Consider the following 16,076-nt stretch of genomic DNA (forward strand, 5'->3'; position numbering starts at 1 on the left):
TCTCAAGCAGTTCCTCACACTTCAGGCTCGAAGAGTTATGCGAGACGTAGAAATGAATTCGTAAGTTCTTTTGAAACTATTTGAAACTCTACTAACATATAGCACGTATCATGATATATAGTTTGCCAATATACTTTTTATGTGTGTAGATAGAAGAGCATGGAAGGGAGCCTGGTGAGGTAGAGTTTTATAAGATGACTCACACCCACCGAGATGGCAGCTTTGTCTGAGAAGAGTCGAGAGATATAGTTGTATGTATTCATTTTTGCTTTGTTCAGAATATTTTTTAAAAAAATTTTAAATTTTTTTAAATATTAATGTGACATTTTTTTTTGAGAGATATATAGGAAAGAGCTACAACTCTTATTTCAGAGCATGTCGGGGAGTCATCATCATCCGATGCGGCCAGTCGCGTCGAGGCTCAGGTCTATATCGAATTAATGGGCCCAGAACGTTATGGTCGAGTGAGGGGTTATGTGTTGGAGTTACCCCCACTCAGTTGTCTGCAGTGAGCCGATATACCCAAGATGCTAGACAAGGTGGTAGCACTGCAGAGGTTTGTAGTCTGAAGGCAGAGATGGCACAGATAAAGCAGTCATATGAGACAAGGATAGAGGAGATGAGGCAGAGTCATAGGACCGATATGGAGGAGTTGAAGCAGAGCCAAGAGTTGAAGATACAATCTTTGCAAGATCAGCTTGACCATATTTCATCTTTTTTACATAGATTTGTCCCTTCGGTAAATAACTAAATCTATATTTTATGTAATTATAGTATATTCTTGTACGAGCGTAATGATTTTTGTATTCTTAGTTTCTAAAATTTTTTTTTCTTGTAGGTTGCTGATACTTCTACTCGTAGAGATGATGATGCCGTCGACCCTTGAGACCTCGTAGATTGTTTATTTAGGAATTTGCTATGTATGTTTTTAATATTTTTAAAGTACAATGTAATCAAATATGATAATATGATTAGCTTTTAATAAAAAAATTTGTTTGTGATGTAACTTTTGTGATGGGATAATAGGTTGTGTATTTGCTGTGCTGGAAAAATTTGTTTTATAAATTTGTATACAGGTTTAACATTTCTTTTTATGAAATTTTTTTTTAAAAAAAAATCTCTATTGCCGACGCTTAAAAGCGTTGGCAATAACACTATCCCGGCACAGGCACACCGACGCATAAAAGCGTCGGTAATACTAATCCGTGACCGACGCTTAAAAGCGTCGGATATAGAGCCTTTGCCGACGCTTTAAAGCGTCGGTAAAGGGTCAGGTAATGCCGACGCTGGCAGAAAGCGTCGGAACGAAAATCGTCCACGCCCACCTGCCCGACAGTTTCGTGACGCTTTTGGACGCGTTGGATTGGAAAGTGCTGACGCTTATAAGCGTCGATAAAAGCTCTAGAAAGCGTCGGGAAATACCATTTCTTTTGTAGTGTAATAATTAAAATTATATATATCTGCATGTGTAGGGATTAATCTCTAACTTTATATTGAGTGTGCGTGCGTGTAGGGATTAATCTCCATCTTTCTATTTATATCCATCCCATTTTTCACTAGAATCGAACCTGCCCCTATACCCACAGATCTCGGGTGGACCTCTGCTTCTTTGAGAGGAGCGGGAGCATTAGGTTTAAATTCATCAGCTGATATGACATGAGAAGGAAAAATGGGGCCTTGATTTTTTACTGCTATAACATGCCTCTTGATTAAGCTTTCTATTGTTGGAAAAAAAAGAAAGGGAGAAAAGTGTACGAAAAAATGGCAGAAAGTTCCAGAAATGATTAGTTAAGAAAATGAACGTCACTTGTTAACACTAGTCGCTTTGTTCTAAATGTCAAATGTCATGATGCAAAAGTCAGGAATATGTGCATATCATGGAATCCATGTATATAGACTAAATGTTGAATGCGAGGATACAGAAGTTAGGTTGCATATGCTAAAAAAGAAGAAGTTAGGTTGTATAATCTCAACAGGCTTTGCACAGGCAAGAGTGTACATTCTGTGTGATGAAACCTAGCTTTTAGATTATTTTGCATGCATTTTGCTTCCCTCAAATCACTTATTTCAGTGAAGCCATCCTGTAGCTAAATGAAATCTGGCAGTAACATAAAACTAGTGGCAAGTTTGAGTTATTTTGATTCATTTGAACATGGGTTTGTAGGATTCAATTGATACAATAAATTTGTTTTTCCTAAATAAATAAACATCCTTGTAGAAAATTAGTCATATTCTTTTCTTAGCCCAAATGCCTAATTATTTTCCACAAAATTTGATGTAGTTCCCTCGACCTCACATTTGGATGATGGTCATCTAAGTCATCATAATGATATAAAAGTTACGGAGCAGGAGCGGTCCAATGTATTTGGGGGCCTAAGGCCATTTTGTCTTTGAGGCCTTTTCTACAGTGGGCCGGCCTAAGGCGAATTCACAAGGGGCCTTTTTTTTCATTTTATCTTTGAGGCATTTTCTACGGTGGGCCTTCTTTGGGCTGGGGCCTTAGGCGACCGCCTCAGTTGCCTAAGAGTTGAGCCGCCCCTGTTACGGAGGTTCCTGATTCATTATATTTGATAGGGAAAAACCAAAGGAAAAGTAAAAGAAAAAGAACGGCCAACCTTATTGGTAAGAGAGAATATGTTTGTTCTAATATTGTAGTTCCATGGTACCATGTAGGTAACAAACATTGCGACTGGTGCACAGTACTGTTAGGATTGTAGGCCAATGCACAAATGGAGGACTTGATTTAGATCATCTTGTGTTCTCTAAACCAGACACTAATGGGCAAGGCTATGCTCCAGGCCATCTGATCATCGTCAACTAATGTGCAAGTCTATTGCAAGTGATGTAGTGTAATTAGATAATGGTCTAAGATATAACTGTTAAAATTTTGCATGAAGACCAATTTAACCAAGAATTTGGATCACTAATCCAATTTGATTTTTAGTAAAAATATATAAAAAATTAAAATTGCTTAAATAAAATACATGATATAAAATATTAAAAGTATTCTACATTAAATACAATTATGTACATCGCAAAAAGGGCATGGCATACTGAAAGAAAAATGTTGGACTATGAAAAGGGTCCTATCACAAGAATGGTGTGGTCATAGTCTATGGCTGATGTGTTGAGAGACATATCTCGCAAGATTGAAATTATGAACATAAACTTGAATTTAGAGAAAGATTGGAATTATATGCATGATAGTTTCCAAATGGAGTCATTATTGCAAGATTTGATTATTGATTTACATTGTATACCGAGATTTGGTTTTGCAATGATATATTTCACATATTTGTTTTTAATAAAGTTACTTATTATCTTTTTGCTTGATTTATGTCATTAAGGTCTGCACTACTTACTATGCTCTAGTTCATGATCTGGTCTTTTACTATTTTACAAATTTAGAGAACTAATCTTGCTTGGAGTTTGGGCTACAGTAGAGTTATTAGAAGCAAAGTTTTGATTTTTTAATAATAGATTAGGGTTTATTTAAAGTTTAACATAGGATCTTTGGATATTATTGCATTTTGTGAAACATTAAAGTTTGGATTTTAGTTATGTAATTTTACTCCACTACATGACTTATCCTATCATAATAGAATGCTTTGCATGCTTTTAAGAAAAGTTCCCTATCGTGCCCTTAGCTTATGAATTCGAGTCGAGGTGTGACAAATTTACAATATCATAAAAAGGAGTGGAAGTGCTGGTGAAGAATGATATTGTAGAGGCAGTATAGATAATCGAGCGGATACTTATGGCCCAAACAATTGAAAAAACAAGATTTATAATAAAATAACTTTCCTCTTCATAAGTAAACAAGAAGTATGTACAAGAATAAGTTGAGTATATTTTATAGTATATTTTATATAAGTTGAGTATCAACCTTTCAAATTGGAGAAGGGTGAAATAGGCTTTTGCAATGTTAACCAATTAATGCACAGAGTTTTTTTTTTCATTTTTTTTGTGGAAGATAACTTGCAGCATCTAATGTGTTCTAGAAGAATAGTTATATAAGTTACAATCTAGATTAATTTGGCATTGCTTTTAGAGGGCTGAAAAGGATTTCTTGGAGGGTTAGAAGCTCTTTTGGGTTATTTTAAGATGTTTTGTAATAATTTTGAAAAAGTTTTCTAACTTCTCCAAAACCTAAAAAAAAATCTCATAGGAAAAGCTCCAATTTGTTGCTTCTAGGCAAAAGTTTTACTTTAGATATGCTTGAAAGCTGTTTTTTTCTGAAAGACCCAAGTTTAAGTTCTTGCAATAGAATATTTTGTAAAAAATAATTTAAAAAAGCTTATAAGTTAGTAATAGTTTATAATAACAATTTTGATGGTCTAATATAATATAATTATCATAATTACTAATAACATTCTAGTATAATGCTACTATAATATACTCTTTGATAAAATATAATTTTTAAATATTATAAAGCTAATATGTATTTTCTAAAATAACAACCTATTACTCTTTGTACATTGACAGATCATAAAGGTCAGCCAAATCAAAAATCATAATGTTATATATTTTGCACTTAAAGTATAATTTCTAAATTATGATGTTTGGTAGTAGGGGTTCATAACACCCCTTATCCAACTTGCTCTAATCAATCTATATGTATTGCACTCTCTTGAAAATAGCAAAAAATTGACAACTTTTCTCCTTCTCCAGATGAGTCCTCAGTTTGATTGGAAATGGTGATATCTCAATTTTCACAAAAAATCATGAAATAACAAGTCTACTTTTATTGATGAATTGTCATTTAATGAAATCATTTAGAAATTAGTTCAGCTTATAGCAAAGACAACATACATAATTTTTTCCAAAGAGAGATAGAAAGGAAGATATGCAATATGGTTATCCAAGTCTAGATTTTCTGAGGATGCATCATTTAATAATTGAGCCAAAAATCTTTGATTGCTAACTGGAGAGGCATGACCACAAACACAATCTCCAATTTGTGACATTATTGTCATCACGTCGGCATCAAGTTGGGGAGAAAACATAATCAACATGTATTTTTGAGTGCCTTCTAGTTGGTCAAGTTTAAGCAACACCTCACTAATAAAATCTAGATAGACGATTGGTAGAAAGATACGTAAGGAGAGCACCTTAGCGAAGCTATTGGAATTTGTACCTAAAATTTACTTGAACAGTTGTCATACCAAGATCATTAACCACAAAGTAAAAGGTCATGAACAGGTACGATGAGCACTTAATTTCCACGCCCATGAGGAAAGTCTCATCCTTCTTCCTATCTTTACCCATCAAACACGGACGAGAAGTCCGCCGGCCAAGGCGGCCCATCACGTACGTAGTGGGACAATGTCAAATACGCCTGCTATTGAATTTTCCAACGCCAACTCCTCCTCTATTTGATATCCGGACGCAAAAAGTAATAAAATCTCTTCTAGTTTCCACGTCCAACCCACACCGTGATATATTCTCTCTTCTACAGAAACAAATATGCGTGCCTTACTCTTCCATTCAAAAGTTTCATCATTTGGTCTATGGCCAAAGGCATGCAAACTTTGACTACAATGTTTGACGTAGCATCAATATCCAGAGAATTGATACTTCCACCCCACTTCTATTTGATAGTGTCTTTGCAGCTTTTTGGTCATGGGTCTCTTTCTGTTTCACTAAGGAGTACAGCATCAAAATATGGGAGTGTGTTCATAGTCCCAACCGGTGTTCTGGCATCATTTCAAGTTAGCAAGTCTACGTACGTCATCAAACCTCATTGGCATGTTAGTTGTTAGAAAGCTAGCCTAACATCTATATATAGAGACCTCCAGGCTCCTCACCATCCAAAACAGAGGCAAGATGATGAGGAGGGTGAGTCTCTCAATAGCATTGTTGCTGTGCATGGCCGCTGCGGCAAGCGCGCAGTCGGCGTCCAACGTCCGTGCGACGTACAACGACTACAACCCGGCGCAGCACAATTGGGACCTGATTGCAACCAGTGTTTACTGTGCGACATGGGATGCCAATATGCCTCTTGCATGGCGGCAGAAGTATGGGTGGACCGCCTTCTGCGGTCCGGTCGGCCCGACCGGCCAAGCTTCTTGTGGAAAGTGTTTGCTGGTAAGAATGGAGGAAAACCTTGCCATGTTTTTCCTTCTCAAATTTCTGTTGTCTTTGTTCATGTAGATGTTCTTACTTGTGAGGAGCAAGCCAGGATTTATATTCAACTAGGATTGGGCTGTGGCCAGCCAAGTCCAATCTAATCTGATTGGGTTGGGTTTGATCTGCCACTAAAATTAAAGCCCGAAATCTCCGGCCCAACTGGATCTCATTTATTCTGAGTTGAAACTCTATTTGGTTTGGGAAATTCTTACAGCATGGGTACACTCATTTGCTTATCTACCCAGGCTATAGGAAATTCCGGTAATTCATCAGAGTCTCTTTATTTGAAGCATGGTTTTAAACAATAATATTATAATCATTGTAACAATTTTTGGCCAACCCCGTTATATTATTCGGATAGTCTTAAGTTTCTATTATTTGTTATTATTTCTCTATATAACCGGCTATTATCATATCAATAATAACGGTTATTTTCACTAGTATTCTTTTGAATAGAATAATATTGTTTTCAAAATTCAAATCTTTTTGTCTCAAAGTTCTACCAAAAATGATGGTTCGAAAGTAATATTTTTATCTAATAAAAAGTGAATAGAAAACAATACTGTTATTTTTAGTTATTGCTCATTATTTCCTGTTGTAACACCATTACAACAGCCATTAGTTTAGTGATTATTTTAATTTTAATATTTTAAAAATTTCATTTTAGATAAATGACCGTTACAATAACTATTATAATGCTTAATAATAGTTATTGTACGGAAGTCCTTTGAATAAATTTGCTGTTGGACTAGGCAATAGCTGCTTCGAAATTTTTGTGGCTATAAACAAAGAAGATTGGAGTGTTTTGAGATTTGTACAGGATGCATCTAATTGTTGACATCATCATAGAAAATCATGATGTCTTTCACATGAAAGAACAACTCAAACCCCTGGAATAGGTCAAGGATCAATGGTGGTTGCATTTCCTACCTTGCTCCTCAAGAGATAAAAAGAATTAAAGTTAAAACCCAATTCCGTGTTTGACCATTCTTTGGGGTTTTTTGATAAACTCGTTTAGTTGCCATTGAATTTTATGTTTAGCTTGTAAATAGTCGGTATTTTATATTTGGTTCCTATACATAATTTGAATTATATTTCGACATAGTTTAATCTATATTTTCTACACACTTAGACACAAATCTAGGATATACAATTTTCAATTATTAGGGATTAAGAGGTCAACTTCGATTATCCAAGAGAATACATGCTGAATTTCTACTGCAATAACACACCACTTGGTTAAGCTTTCTATTATTCGAAAAACAGAGAAAACAGAAATGCAGGGCAAACATAAGAATATATTTATCAAAATAAATAGTCAAGAAAGTTAACGAGATGGGACCACAGCCGACATCGCATGTCCCGAACTTAGTCCTCTTTTGTCTGAATGTCAGACGGCATGATGTAGAATTTGGATGTACATGGTATAAAATTTATGTATCTGACTTTTACCAGCGTTCCATATTGTGTGCTCAATGCCTACTCATCCGAATGTCAGATTTCATTGTGCAGAAATTAGATTGTAGATAGTATATAATGCATGTAACTTGGTATTTTGGAGTCATGTACTGATGGTGGCTAGCTATCTTGGTGAAAATTACACTGTATAGCTCAAAGGATTAGTTTGATCTCTGTTCTACTTAAGTAGAATATATATAGTTGGAACATCTAAATTACAAACATGGGATTCTATATATGCTTCTAACAGGCTGAGCTTGAAGCCCAACCAGCGGGTAAAATCTCTTGTTCTGATGCAAGAGAGATGAATTGAATTCTACCCTCTGTTTTTTTGTCAGACTTCCACCTGTCCTTGTTCTCAAAAGGAAACAACTTTGTGCTCAAGAGAGTGTATCCTTAATTCCCCACCCCCTTTGCACTAGATGTGATCAAATCTAGACTTTATTATTAGTAATATTTTGTGCAATAAATATCCTTAATCCTTAATTCACCTTTTGATTAACAAATGCACCAACCCGATATCCACGCGCATTAGAAACATTTTTAATATGGTTTCTTGGTACCATGTAGGTGACAAACACTGCCACTGGAGCGCAAGCCACTGTCAGGATTGTGGACCAATGCTCGAATGGAGGGCTTGATTTGGACCATGCTGTGTTCTCTCAACTTGACACAAATGGGCAAGGCATTGCTCAAGGCCATCTGATCGTCAACTACCAGTTTGTAGACTGTGGTGATTAATTATATAGCAATATCATGTGATCATCTTATGTAAACATCCACAGAAATTAAGTAATATACAATAAGGATGTCGTCTTGTCTACTTCTAATAAAAACATCATAGTTCGCTAGCAAGGTGCTTTTTTTTTTTCTTTTGCCTAAGAAAGGGGAAGGGGGGAGGAAGGGACGAGCCCACCCCCGCGTAGCAGACCCCGCTGGATCCCCACCCCGCCAGGAGAATGTTCGATGCAGGCAAAAATGACCGTGTGTTGGGCACCCCGGTCGGTTTTACTCGTACCCTCCCCATTCGTGGGCCCGGCTCGGATATCCCTCTGGGCTCCGGCACGAACCCTACGTGTAAGTACGTCATACCTAGCACCACCGAGCCTACCAGCGGACCAGTAGCCCTTCCAAACCTCGTGTCCGAGCAAGATGCTATTTCTATTGGGGAAACAAAGGGTGATTTAGAAATCCAACACGAGCCCGGCACGTGACAGGCGGTCGTACATAATATAAGGTTTAGCCCAAAGGATATGCCAAGCCTGCCTGAATTACTAAATTTATAAATAAATTTGTATCAAAGAAGGTAGTGTGGATGATAAAGCATCTAGACAATCTCAACAAAATAGACTTTTTCCCTCCAAAATTACACAATAATTTTTCAATACAAATTTAATCATTGAGGGACAACTTGCTAAATTCTAATCCTTTAGTGCTCAGCCCATAACCTTGTACGAGCTACTTACACCCCGATATCTAGTAAAAAGGCAAGAAAGAGAAGAGTGAGCTAGCTAATAGCCTTAGTAAGTAACATTTACCTCTAGTTGCGTCAAAGATACGATATGCAAGAAATGTTATTTACAAAGAACATGATTATGACCAATGAAAGTAAGTTTACCAATTTCGGGATAGGATTTCATAGGAAGGCAAACCCGTCAAAATAATATTTTAGTTTTCAAAACATAATATTTTAATTTTCAAAATATTTAATATATCCAATCAAGAAAACCACTTTTTTATAATTTCCAATTAAGAGAATTTGAAAATATATTTTCCTCCCATCCTACAGCTACAATCAACTTTGTGATAAGGCATGAAAGTGACTAGCTCCTAAGAACAGAATATACCATCCTTCAGCATGTGCTAGCAATTTGTCATAACTAGCTAGGCCTGGAAGGAACTAGCTCTAATTCACACGACCACGATTAGCCTCATGACAAGGCCGAAGAGTTTATCCCTAGAAAACATAATACGCATGTGATTGGTATATGCTAGCGATAAGCTCCAACAACCTAACTCTAAAAAAAAAAATTGTTTTTGAACATATGGAAACAATCAGTGCTTAATCATTAAATCTATTTTAGAACTCATTTCCTCAGACATATAATAAACATATTTCTTTCAAATGTTTAGATGGTTTCAAAACTGGGCTTAACATCTTATTTTAAACACCTCCATCATGCAAATCAATCATTATAATCACGATCATGCTTGATCCAAAATTTTAATTTAAAATTTTATAAAGAACATGCATAATATTTAATTTAAATATAAATATAAATATGCATAAGTAATATTTATAAATATCAATTACAAATATTCAGAATATTTTTCAAATGTTGGTATAAAACTAAGAATATAAATTTTAAGATCAGATTATATGACTTGCAAGAAAAAATCACTAGGGGTAGAGGTACTTACACATCTAAATTGACAGGGTCCACAAATTCATCTTAGTAGGGTTGCACGGGATCTTAGTCAAGGGACTACAATGTAAAAACCCACTGTAATTTTTCTTTGTCCAAATGATGCAACCCTGGTGGCCTGAACCAATCTGCCTATGGGTGACCAGATCACGAAACGAGAGTCCAATCAAGCGAAAGGTTGCATGAAAGAGGTTATTAATGGTACCATCTAATGATGCCCGAGAAGGGCCAAGACAGGTGCCAACATGCTGCATAGCCACCAAAGTGGTTGAGAACCCCTTATCCAAGATCAACCAAGAACACAATAGTGGGAGTCTCTAGGGGGCTATTGTTGCCTTTCCATCATGACCGAGTGCACCACGGACTACCATTCAGGTGCACCAACGAAAGAGTGGTGACAAGTCAAATTGTAGGATGGATAGGTGTGAAGGCATGCCACCAGCATTAGAGTAACTAGAAAGATGGTGATCGAAGGAAGGATACAAGAGTAGCATAACTCTAGGTATCTTGATCTTCATAAACTTTTATCATGGTCCCACTATTATTCGAAGGAGATATATTTAGATAAGGCAGTAATAGAGATCTAAATTAATACTACTCCTAAGATAGAAAGCTACTGGTATGCTAAGATAAGATAAAATAAATTTTTAACTTATATTGTTTAAGGATCCCTTAAAAAGTACAATTTCAATTATTTATACTAAATATAATAATTGCCCGCTCTGATGGTTGCTACCCACATCTAGTCTTTACTTCTAACAGTTCTAGTAATTGATGCCAGCTATCCTCCTACTATGCATGCTTATTAGCACGGTTGCTCTACAGCAATTGTCTAACTGATAATCATATCTTATTATTCTTGGCTTATCCAATATGCTTACATTTACTTTGTTCTATTCCTTCGATCAGCCATCTAGGCGAATATCGAAATTTTTGCATGAAGCTCTAAGGGCTTGTTGGCCATTCTTTTTATCCCATCCCAGTGAGCATCTGGGAACTCGGGATCCTGTGGAACTTAGTTGGTCGAGGAGAAAGGAGTCAAGTCTCACGATCTAGGGTTTCTACGAGATATCTGCCGGATTTCGAGGTATTCTTCGCTCTATCTTGCTTCCCCGATCTCAAGATCGACGCTCCAACTCAGGTTTTCTGATATGATGTTCTTCGTTGGAGGAAAAAGCTAGGGTTTTGATTTGATTTCATCGGTCGGAGAATTGGAGCAATAGTGAGGATGTCGTGCATGGAGGCGACGGATCCAGCGGTGGCGGACAAGGACGCAAAGCTATGAAGAAGGTGTACAGAGTATTAGACCAGGAGGAGGGGATCGAGGTGGCATGGAACCAGGTGCGGTTCCGGAGCTTCAGCGAGGATCGAGTGATGATCGACTGGCTCTTCACTGAGGTTCGGCTCCTCCAGGAGCTCCGGCATGAGAACATCATCGCACTGTACCGGGTGTGGATGGACTCCAAGCACGGCACCCTCAACTTTATCACCAAGATCTGCACCTCCGGCGACCTCCACGAGCACCGGAAGCGCCACCGCAACGTCTCCCTCAAGGCTCTCAAGAAATGGTCCCGCCAGATCCTCATGGGGGGATCTTTGTTAGGAAAGTTCATTTTAGAAGGTGAAGAACTTTGCCTCTTTTTAATTTTAATAATTTTGTTCTTTGTTACCTTTTTTGTTAGTTTTGTAAAGCCATATGTCAATTTTTTTTTAGTGGAATTTTAGTAAGAACAGAGCAGTTTGTAGGTTGTCCTTTTTTTTCCTCCCCTTCTAAAATCTAAACTTATCATTTTGCTCGATAAAGGAGAGATTTTGAAGGGTTTGCTTGGCTTTTGGGTCCTAAGAGGACTCACGAGTATTTGTTTCTGGGGTTTTAAGTCTTTTAGAGGTGAATACAAGGAAAGACTAAGAAATTTGATTGGAGTTATATGAATCTTTCAATTTAGAGTCACTAGTCCAACTTTTCTTCTTGTTTATTCTTTATCTAGAGTTTGGAGAAGTTCGGGATTTAATGATTCTTTTTTTTCAAAAATAGGTTTCCTTTTTAAGGAAAAATAGTTTCTTTAGGGATTTTCTTTTCAAAAATAGTTTGGAGAAAATATTCATTTCTTTGTGACGGTGAAGGAAAACTTTGTGTTGATCGACACATTGCTAGATCTATATTTTTTTATGATTTGTAAGGTCCTATGAGAAGACAAGTACATCAAATCTGTAAAGAAGACCGAGTCATTTCTTTGTGACTGGCTGACTGCTATGGTGCCTGATTATTTTATTTTCTAGTTTGATTTTCTCATGTATTGCAAATTTGTTATATTCATGATTTGTTAGGATTTATTTATGCTTATTGGTTTTTGCTAGAAATGCTAGCTTTTTGAATAAGTTCATGATTTGTGTTGGATTTGAAAAAGTGTTGTCTTAACCTTGAAAACTTTTTAAAGAATAGTGAATATTTTGATATTGATGGTCTTGATCTGTTTTCAAAGTTAAAAGTTTTAAAAGAAGTTTTATAAACAGAAACTAATACCCCTATTGATACTTTAAATTTTATAAAAAAATAATTTTTTTTCTAAATGTATGCATTGCTTAGGATATTGTTAACAATTTCTATATGTTGAAAGAGGTTTTTCAAAATTAAAGTTAATAAAATCTTATTTGTGGTCAACTATATCATAAAAAAGATTAAATGAATTAGCTATATTATCGATTGAAAATAATATTTTAATGAATCTTGAGTACTAAAGTTTGATTAGTAATTTTGTATATCAAAAAGCTAGGCATATTATTTTTAAGTAAATTTTTAAAGTATTTTGTACTTATTAAAATTTTTTCATCATTAAAAAAAAAAAAAAAAAAAAACCTCTCTCTGTGTCTTCTCCTTGGGCCCCAAATGCATCGTGCCCCCCCTCACTGAGTTCTTTTTTTTCTTAAAAATGGGGCGGGGGAAGGACAGATACAGTGTCTCTCCGTGCAAGTTCGTATTATATATGGTGCAGAGGAAACTGCTGAGCGCATCACAAGAAAATGTCTTACTTCGCGAGAGTAGGGGGAATTCGTCCTGCACATGCGCCTGTAGATGAAACACCTTCGGAGATTGAACATCTTATTCAGCTGTGGCGCAGCAGTTGCCCTACCAATGGAGGAGAAATAGAAATCAACGATGCCGACTTGGTAAGAATTCCAAACATCTTGGAAAGCGGCAGCATCTACAAGGGCAAAAGGTGCTACACCATTTATCGAGTGCCACCAGAAATCCATGTACGCGATGCAAATGCCTACCAGCCGAAAGCTGTATGCATCGGTCCCTTCTTCTACGATCAGAGAAAAGATTCACGTCTGAAATCCATGCAAGATTACAAGTATGTATGCGTGGACAAATTAATTGCCGGGCACGATCGGGAAGTTTTGGTCGAAAAGTGCCTGAGGAAGATGAAGGAATTGGAGGTACGCGTTCGGAGCAGATATTCGGAGACGTTTCCATCAATAGAACCCGATGACTTCGCACGGATGCTGATGCTGGATGGCTGCTTCCTCCTCCGTCTCCTGCTAAGGCATGCTCATGCTGGGGAAGCAGCAGTCTCTGACGCCGACGATGCATGGCAACTTGTCGGCAGATTGTGGATCTGGAACCTGGTGAAGTATGATCTGCTGTTGCTTCAAAACCAGATCCCGTTCTTCGTCATCCGGCACTTGTATGACCTACTTATGCCCGGCGACAACAATATCAATCTTGTGGACTGTGCGATCAATTTGTTCAGCACTCTTGATCCCTGCAGAAAACAGGAGCAAACTAGATTCTTTATTCGAGTGGAAGAGGTCCATCATTTGCTCCATTTGATTTACTCATCTATCCTCCCATGCCCACAGTATCGCGAGACATACCGCGAGCAACAATCCCCACAATGGATCCCTAGTGCGACAGAGCTCCAAGGAGCTGGAATCAAGTTTAAGAAGAGGAAGAAGACAGGAGGCTTCTTGAGCTTCTTGGACATAAGGTTCTACAGAAGGTTCTACGGTGGAGTGATCGAAATCCCCCAACTAAAGGTACATGATTACAGTGTCAGCTTGTTTCGAAACCTTATTGCCTTTGAACAGTGTTATCCGGACACTCAGCAGTGCATAGCAGCTTATGCTGCCTTCATGAATCTCCTCATCAGCACCAAAAGAGATATGAGGTTGCTACATCTGAATGAAATTCTCATCAACGACATGACCGTCGACAAAGATGCAGCAAATTTTTTTGGCCGCCTCTGCAATGAAGTTCACTATGCGCATGATAGAAACTACCTTAGAGGATTATTTCGTGAAGTGACTACGTATTATGATTCCATATGGCATAAGTGGCGTGCACAACTTCACCAGAATTATTTCAGCAATCCATGGTCGATCATTTCGGTGATTGCCGGTGCTCTCTTGCTTTCACTCTCTCTCATCCAAACCATTGTTACTGGCCTCTCCCGTTAATTCTGCAAGGATGCTTCAGCATTAATGTTTTAAGTTGTTCTTCTGTTGTTTTATGCTGTAATAAGCATGGTGTGATGCGTCGTCTGTGATTCTCTCATCGCTTAATGTGTATGATGTGGTTATGTTGTATGCTGCGCGTGGCCAATTTATTGTGTTTCTCCTTCACTTTGTCGGTCTTGGATTCCCTGGTCAAATGTTCCCGTGGGAGAATTACAGAGACAATAAAATTTCAAGTTTTTGTTTTTGTTGTGGAAGAGCTTTGTAATCTTAAATTCCATCATTCAAGAATTTGTGCTTGTACGTACTTTTCTCCAAAGGGAACTACTTTTCATGTCCTAATGCCACACTACAACAAAACATAGGAGACTATAGGCTTATGGCCTCGTACATTCGAGATGCATGCATCCACAGCAGGTGACACGTAAGGGAAATGAATAGATGCATATAATAAGGAAATACTTGTAATCTACGCAAAGGAATCGTAGAGAAGAGGAGATCCAAATCAAATAAAAAGACTAGGTTACTTAGCCATCATCACGACACTGCAGGAAAAAAGAGTATTGCCGACTCTTTATTGCTGACACGATAGAAGCGTTAGAAATTTTTTTTCCAACGGAAAAGCTTGCCAACGCTTCTAAAAAACGTTAGCAAATAATGGGCTCCACCAATGCTTTTGTTAGCGTTGCCGGAAGTTGCCCATTACAGATGCTTATAAGCATCGAAAAAGTTAATTACCTCCCCACTCTCAAATCTGGCAATGGTCTCACATAGGGGGAGCAGTGCCCATTGTCACCTGTGAACCCGCTCAGGGGGAGGTTGTATGCGACCCCTGCTGCAGGATCGTCGAAGGGACGATCCCTCTCCCTCTAGGAGGATTCTTGGAGTCGCACGCCCCGGAGCATCGCAAAGAGCTTGAGTTTGGGGCAGTGAGGGAAAGGAGCCGACGATGCTTAAAAGCGTCATTAGAATCTAGCTGGCTAATTACCACTAATCTTACTTTAAACTTGAGCGAGACAATGCTTAAAAGTGTCATCGGATGCCTAACCACAACAATGGAGTCGAGGTGTTCACTTCACAACAATGAAGGGAAAAGAAGAGATTAGGAGCTGAGAAGCGGACTGAAGAAGAGATTATGGATTCTAAAACCCTCTTTGTAATTTGTAATTTGTTGAAGAGCGGAACGCGGAGATTGGAGTTTGGGTTGAGGTTGGAGTTAGGAGATTACTCTTTATAATTTTTTGGGTTATTTTTATTGTAAAATTTCTAGGGTTATTTTTATTGTAAAAGATAATTTTACATTAGCAAAACAAATATTAGTGTTCTTCTTGTGTTATTCTTTTTTTTTTTTTTAAGTTGCTGGGTTATCTATCTTGTACTATTAGAAGAAGAATCAGAACGAACCAGTAATAAAAAATGTCGAGAGTTTTTTTTGGCCTAGAAAAATTAATTAGGCTTTTTAATTTTTTTTGAAAATAACTCTATATTGCCGATGCTTATAAGCGTCGGCTAATTTTTAGTTTTGCCGACGCTTATAAGCGTCGGCGGACTCCAAAATAGGCCAACGTTAATAAGTGTCAGCATAACTTCTGTTTTTTGCCGACA

The 16,076-nt window shown here is 37.4% G+C and overlaps 2 protein-coding genes and 1 pseudogene across 2 annotated transcripts; all 3 read left to right on the plus strand.

Moving 5' to 3' along the window:
* The first annotated feature begins 5,787 nt into the window (after positions 1 to 5,787).
* On the plus strand, positions 5,788 to 8,438 carry LOC103695821 (pathogenesis-related protein PR-4). Its single transcript, XM_008777240.3, has 2 exons — positions 5,788 to 6,087; positions 8,158 to 8,438. The coding sequence occupies exons 1-2, from the start codon at positions 5,827 to 5,829 to the stop codon at positions 8,326 to 8,328; spliced, it is 432 nt and encodes a 143-aa protein (XP_008775462.1). The 5' UTR covers positions 5,788 to 5,826; the 3' UTR covers positions 8,329 to 8,438.
* Positions 8,439 to 11,294: 2,856 nt separating this feature from the next.
* Positions 11,295 to 11,738, plus strand: LOC103695827 (putative serine/threonine-protein kinase WNK11 pseudogene; annotated as a pseudogene).
* Positions 11,739 to 12,924: 1,186 nt separating this feature from the next.
* Positions 12,925 to 14,728, plus strand: LOC103695826 (UPF0481 protein At3g47200-like). Its single transcript, XM_008777244.5, has one exon. It carries the CDS (start codon positions 13,035 to 13,037, stop codon positions 14,472 to 14,474), a length of 1,440 nt encoding a protein of 479 aa, XP_008775466.3. The 5' UTR covers positions 12,925 to 13,034; the 3' UTR covers positions 14,475 to 14,728.
* Positions 14,729 to 16,076: the final 1,348 nt, after the last annotated feature.

The sequence above is a fragment of the Phoenix dactylifera genome, chromosome 5 (genome assembly GCF_051530095.1).
Source record: "Phoenix dactylifera cultivar Ajwa chromosome 5, Ajwa_hap1_PhDact_Kaust_v1.1, whole genome shotgun sequence".
Lineage (NCBI taxonomy): Eukaryota > Viridiplantae > Streptophyta > Magnoliopsida > Arecales > Arecaceae > Phoenix > Phoenix dactylifera.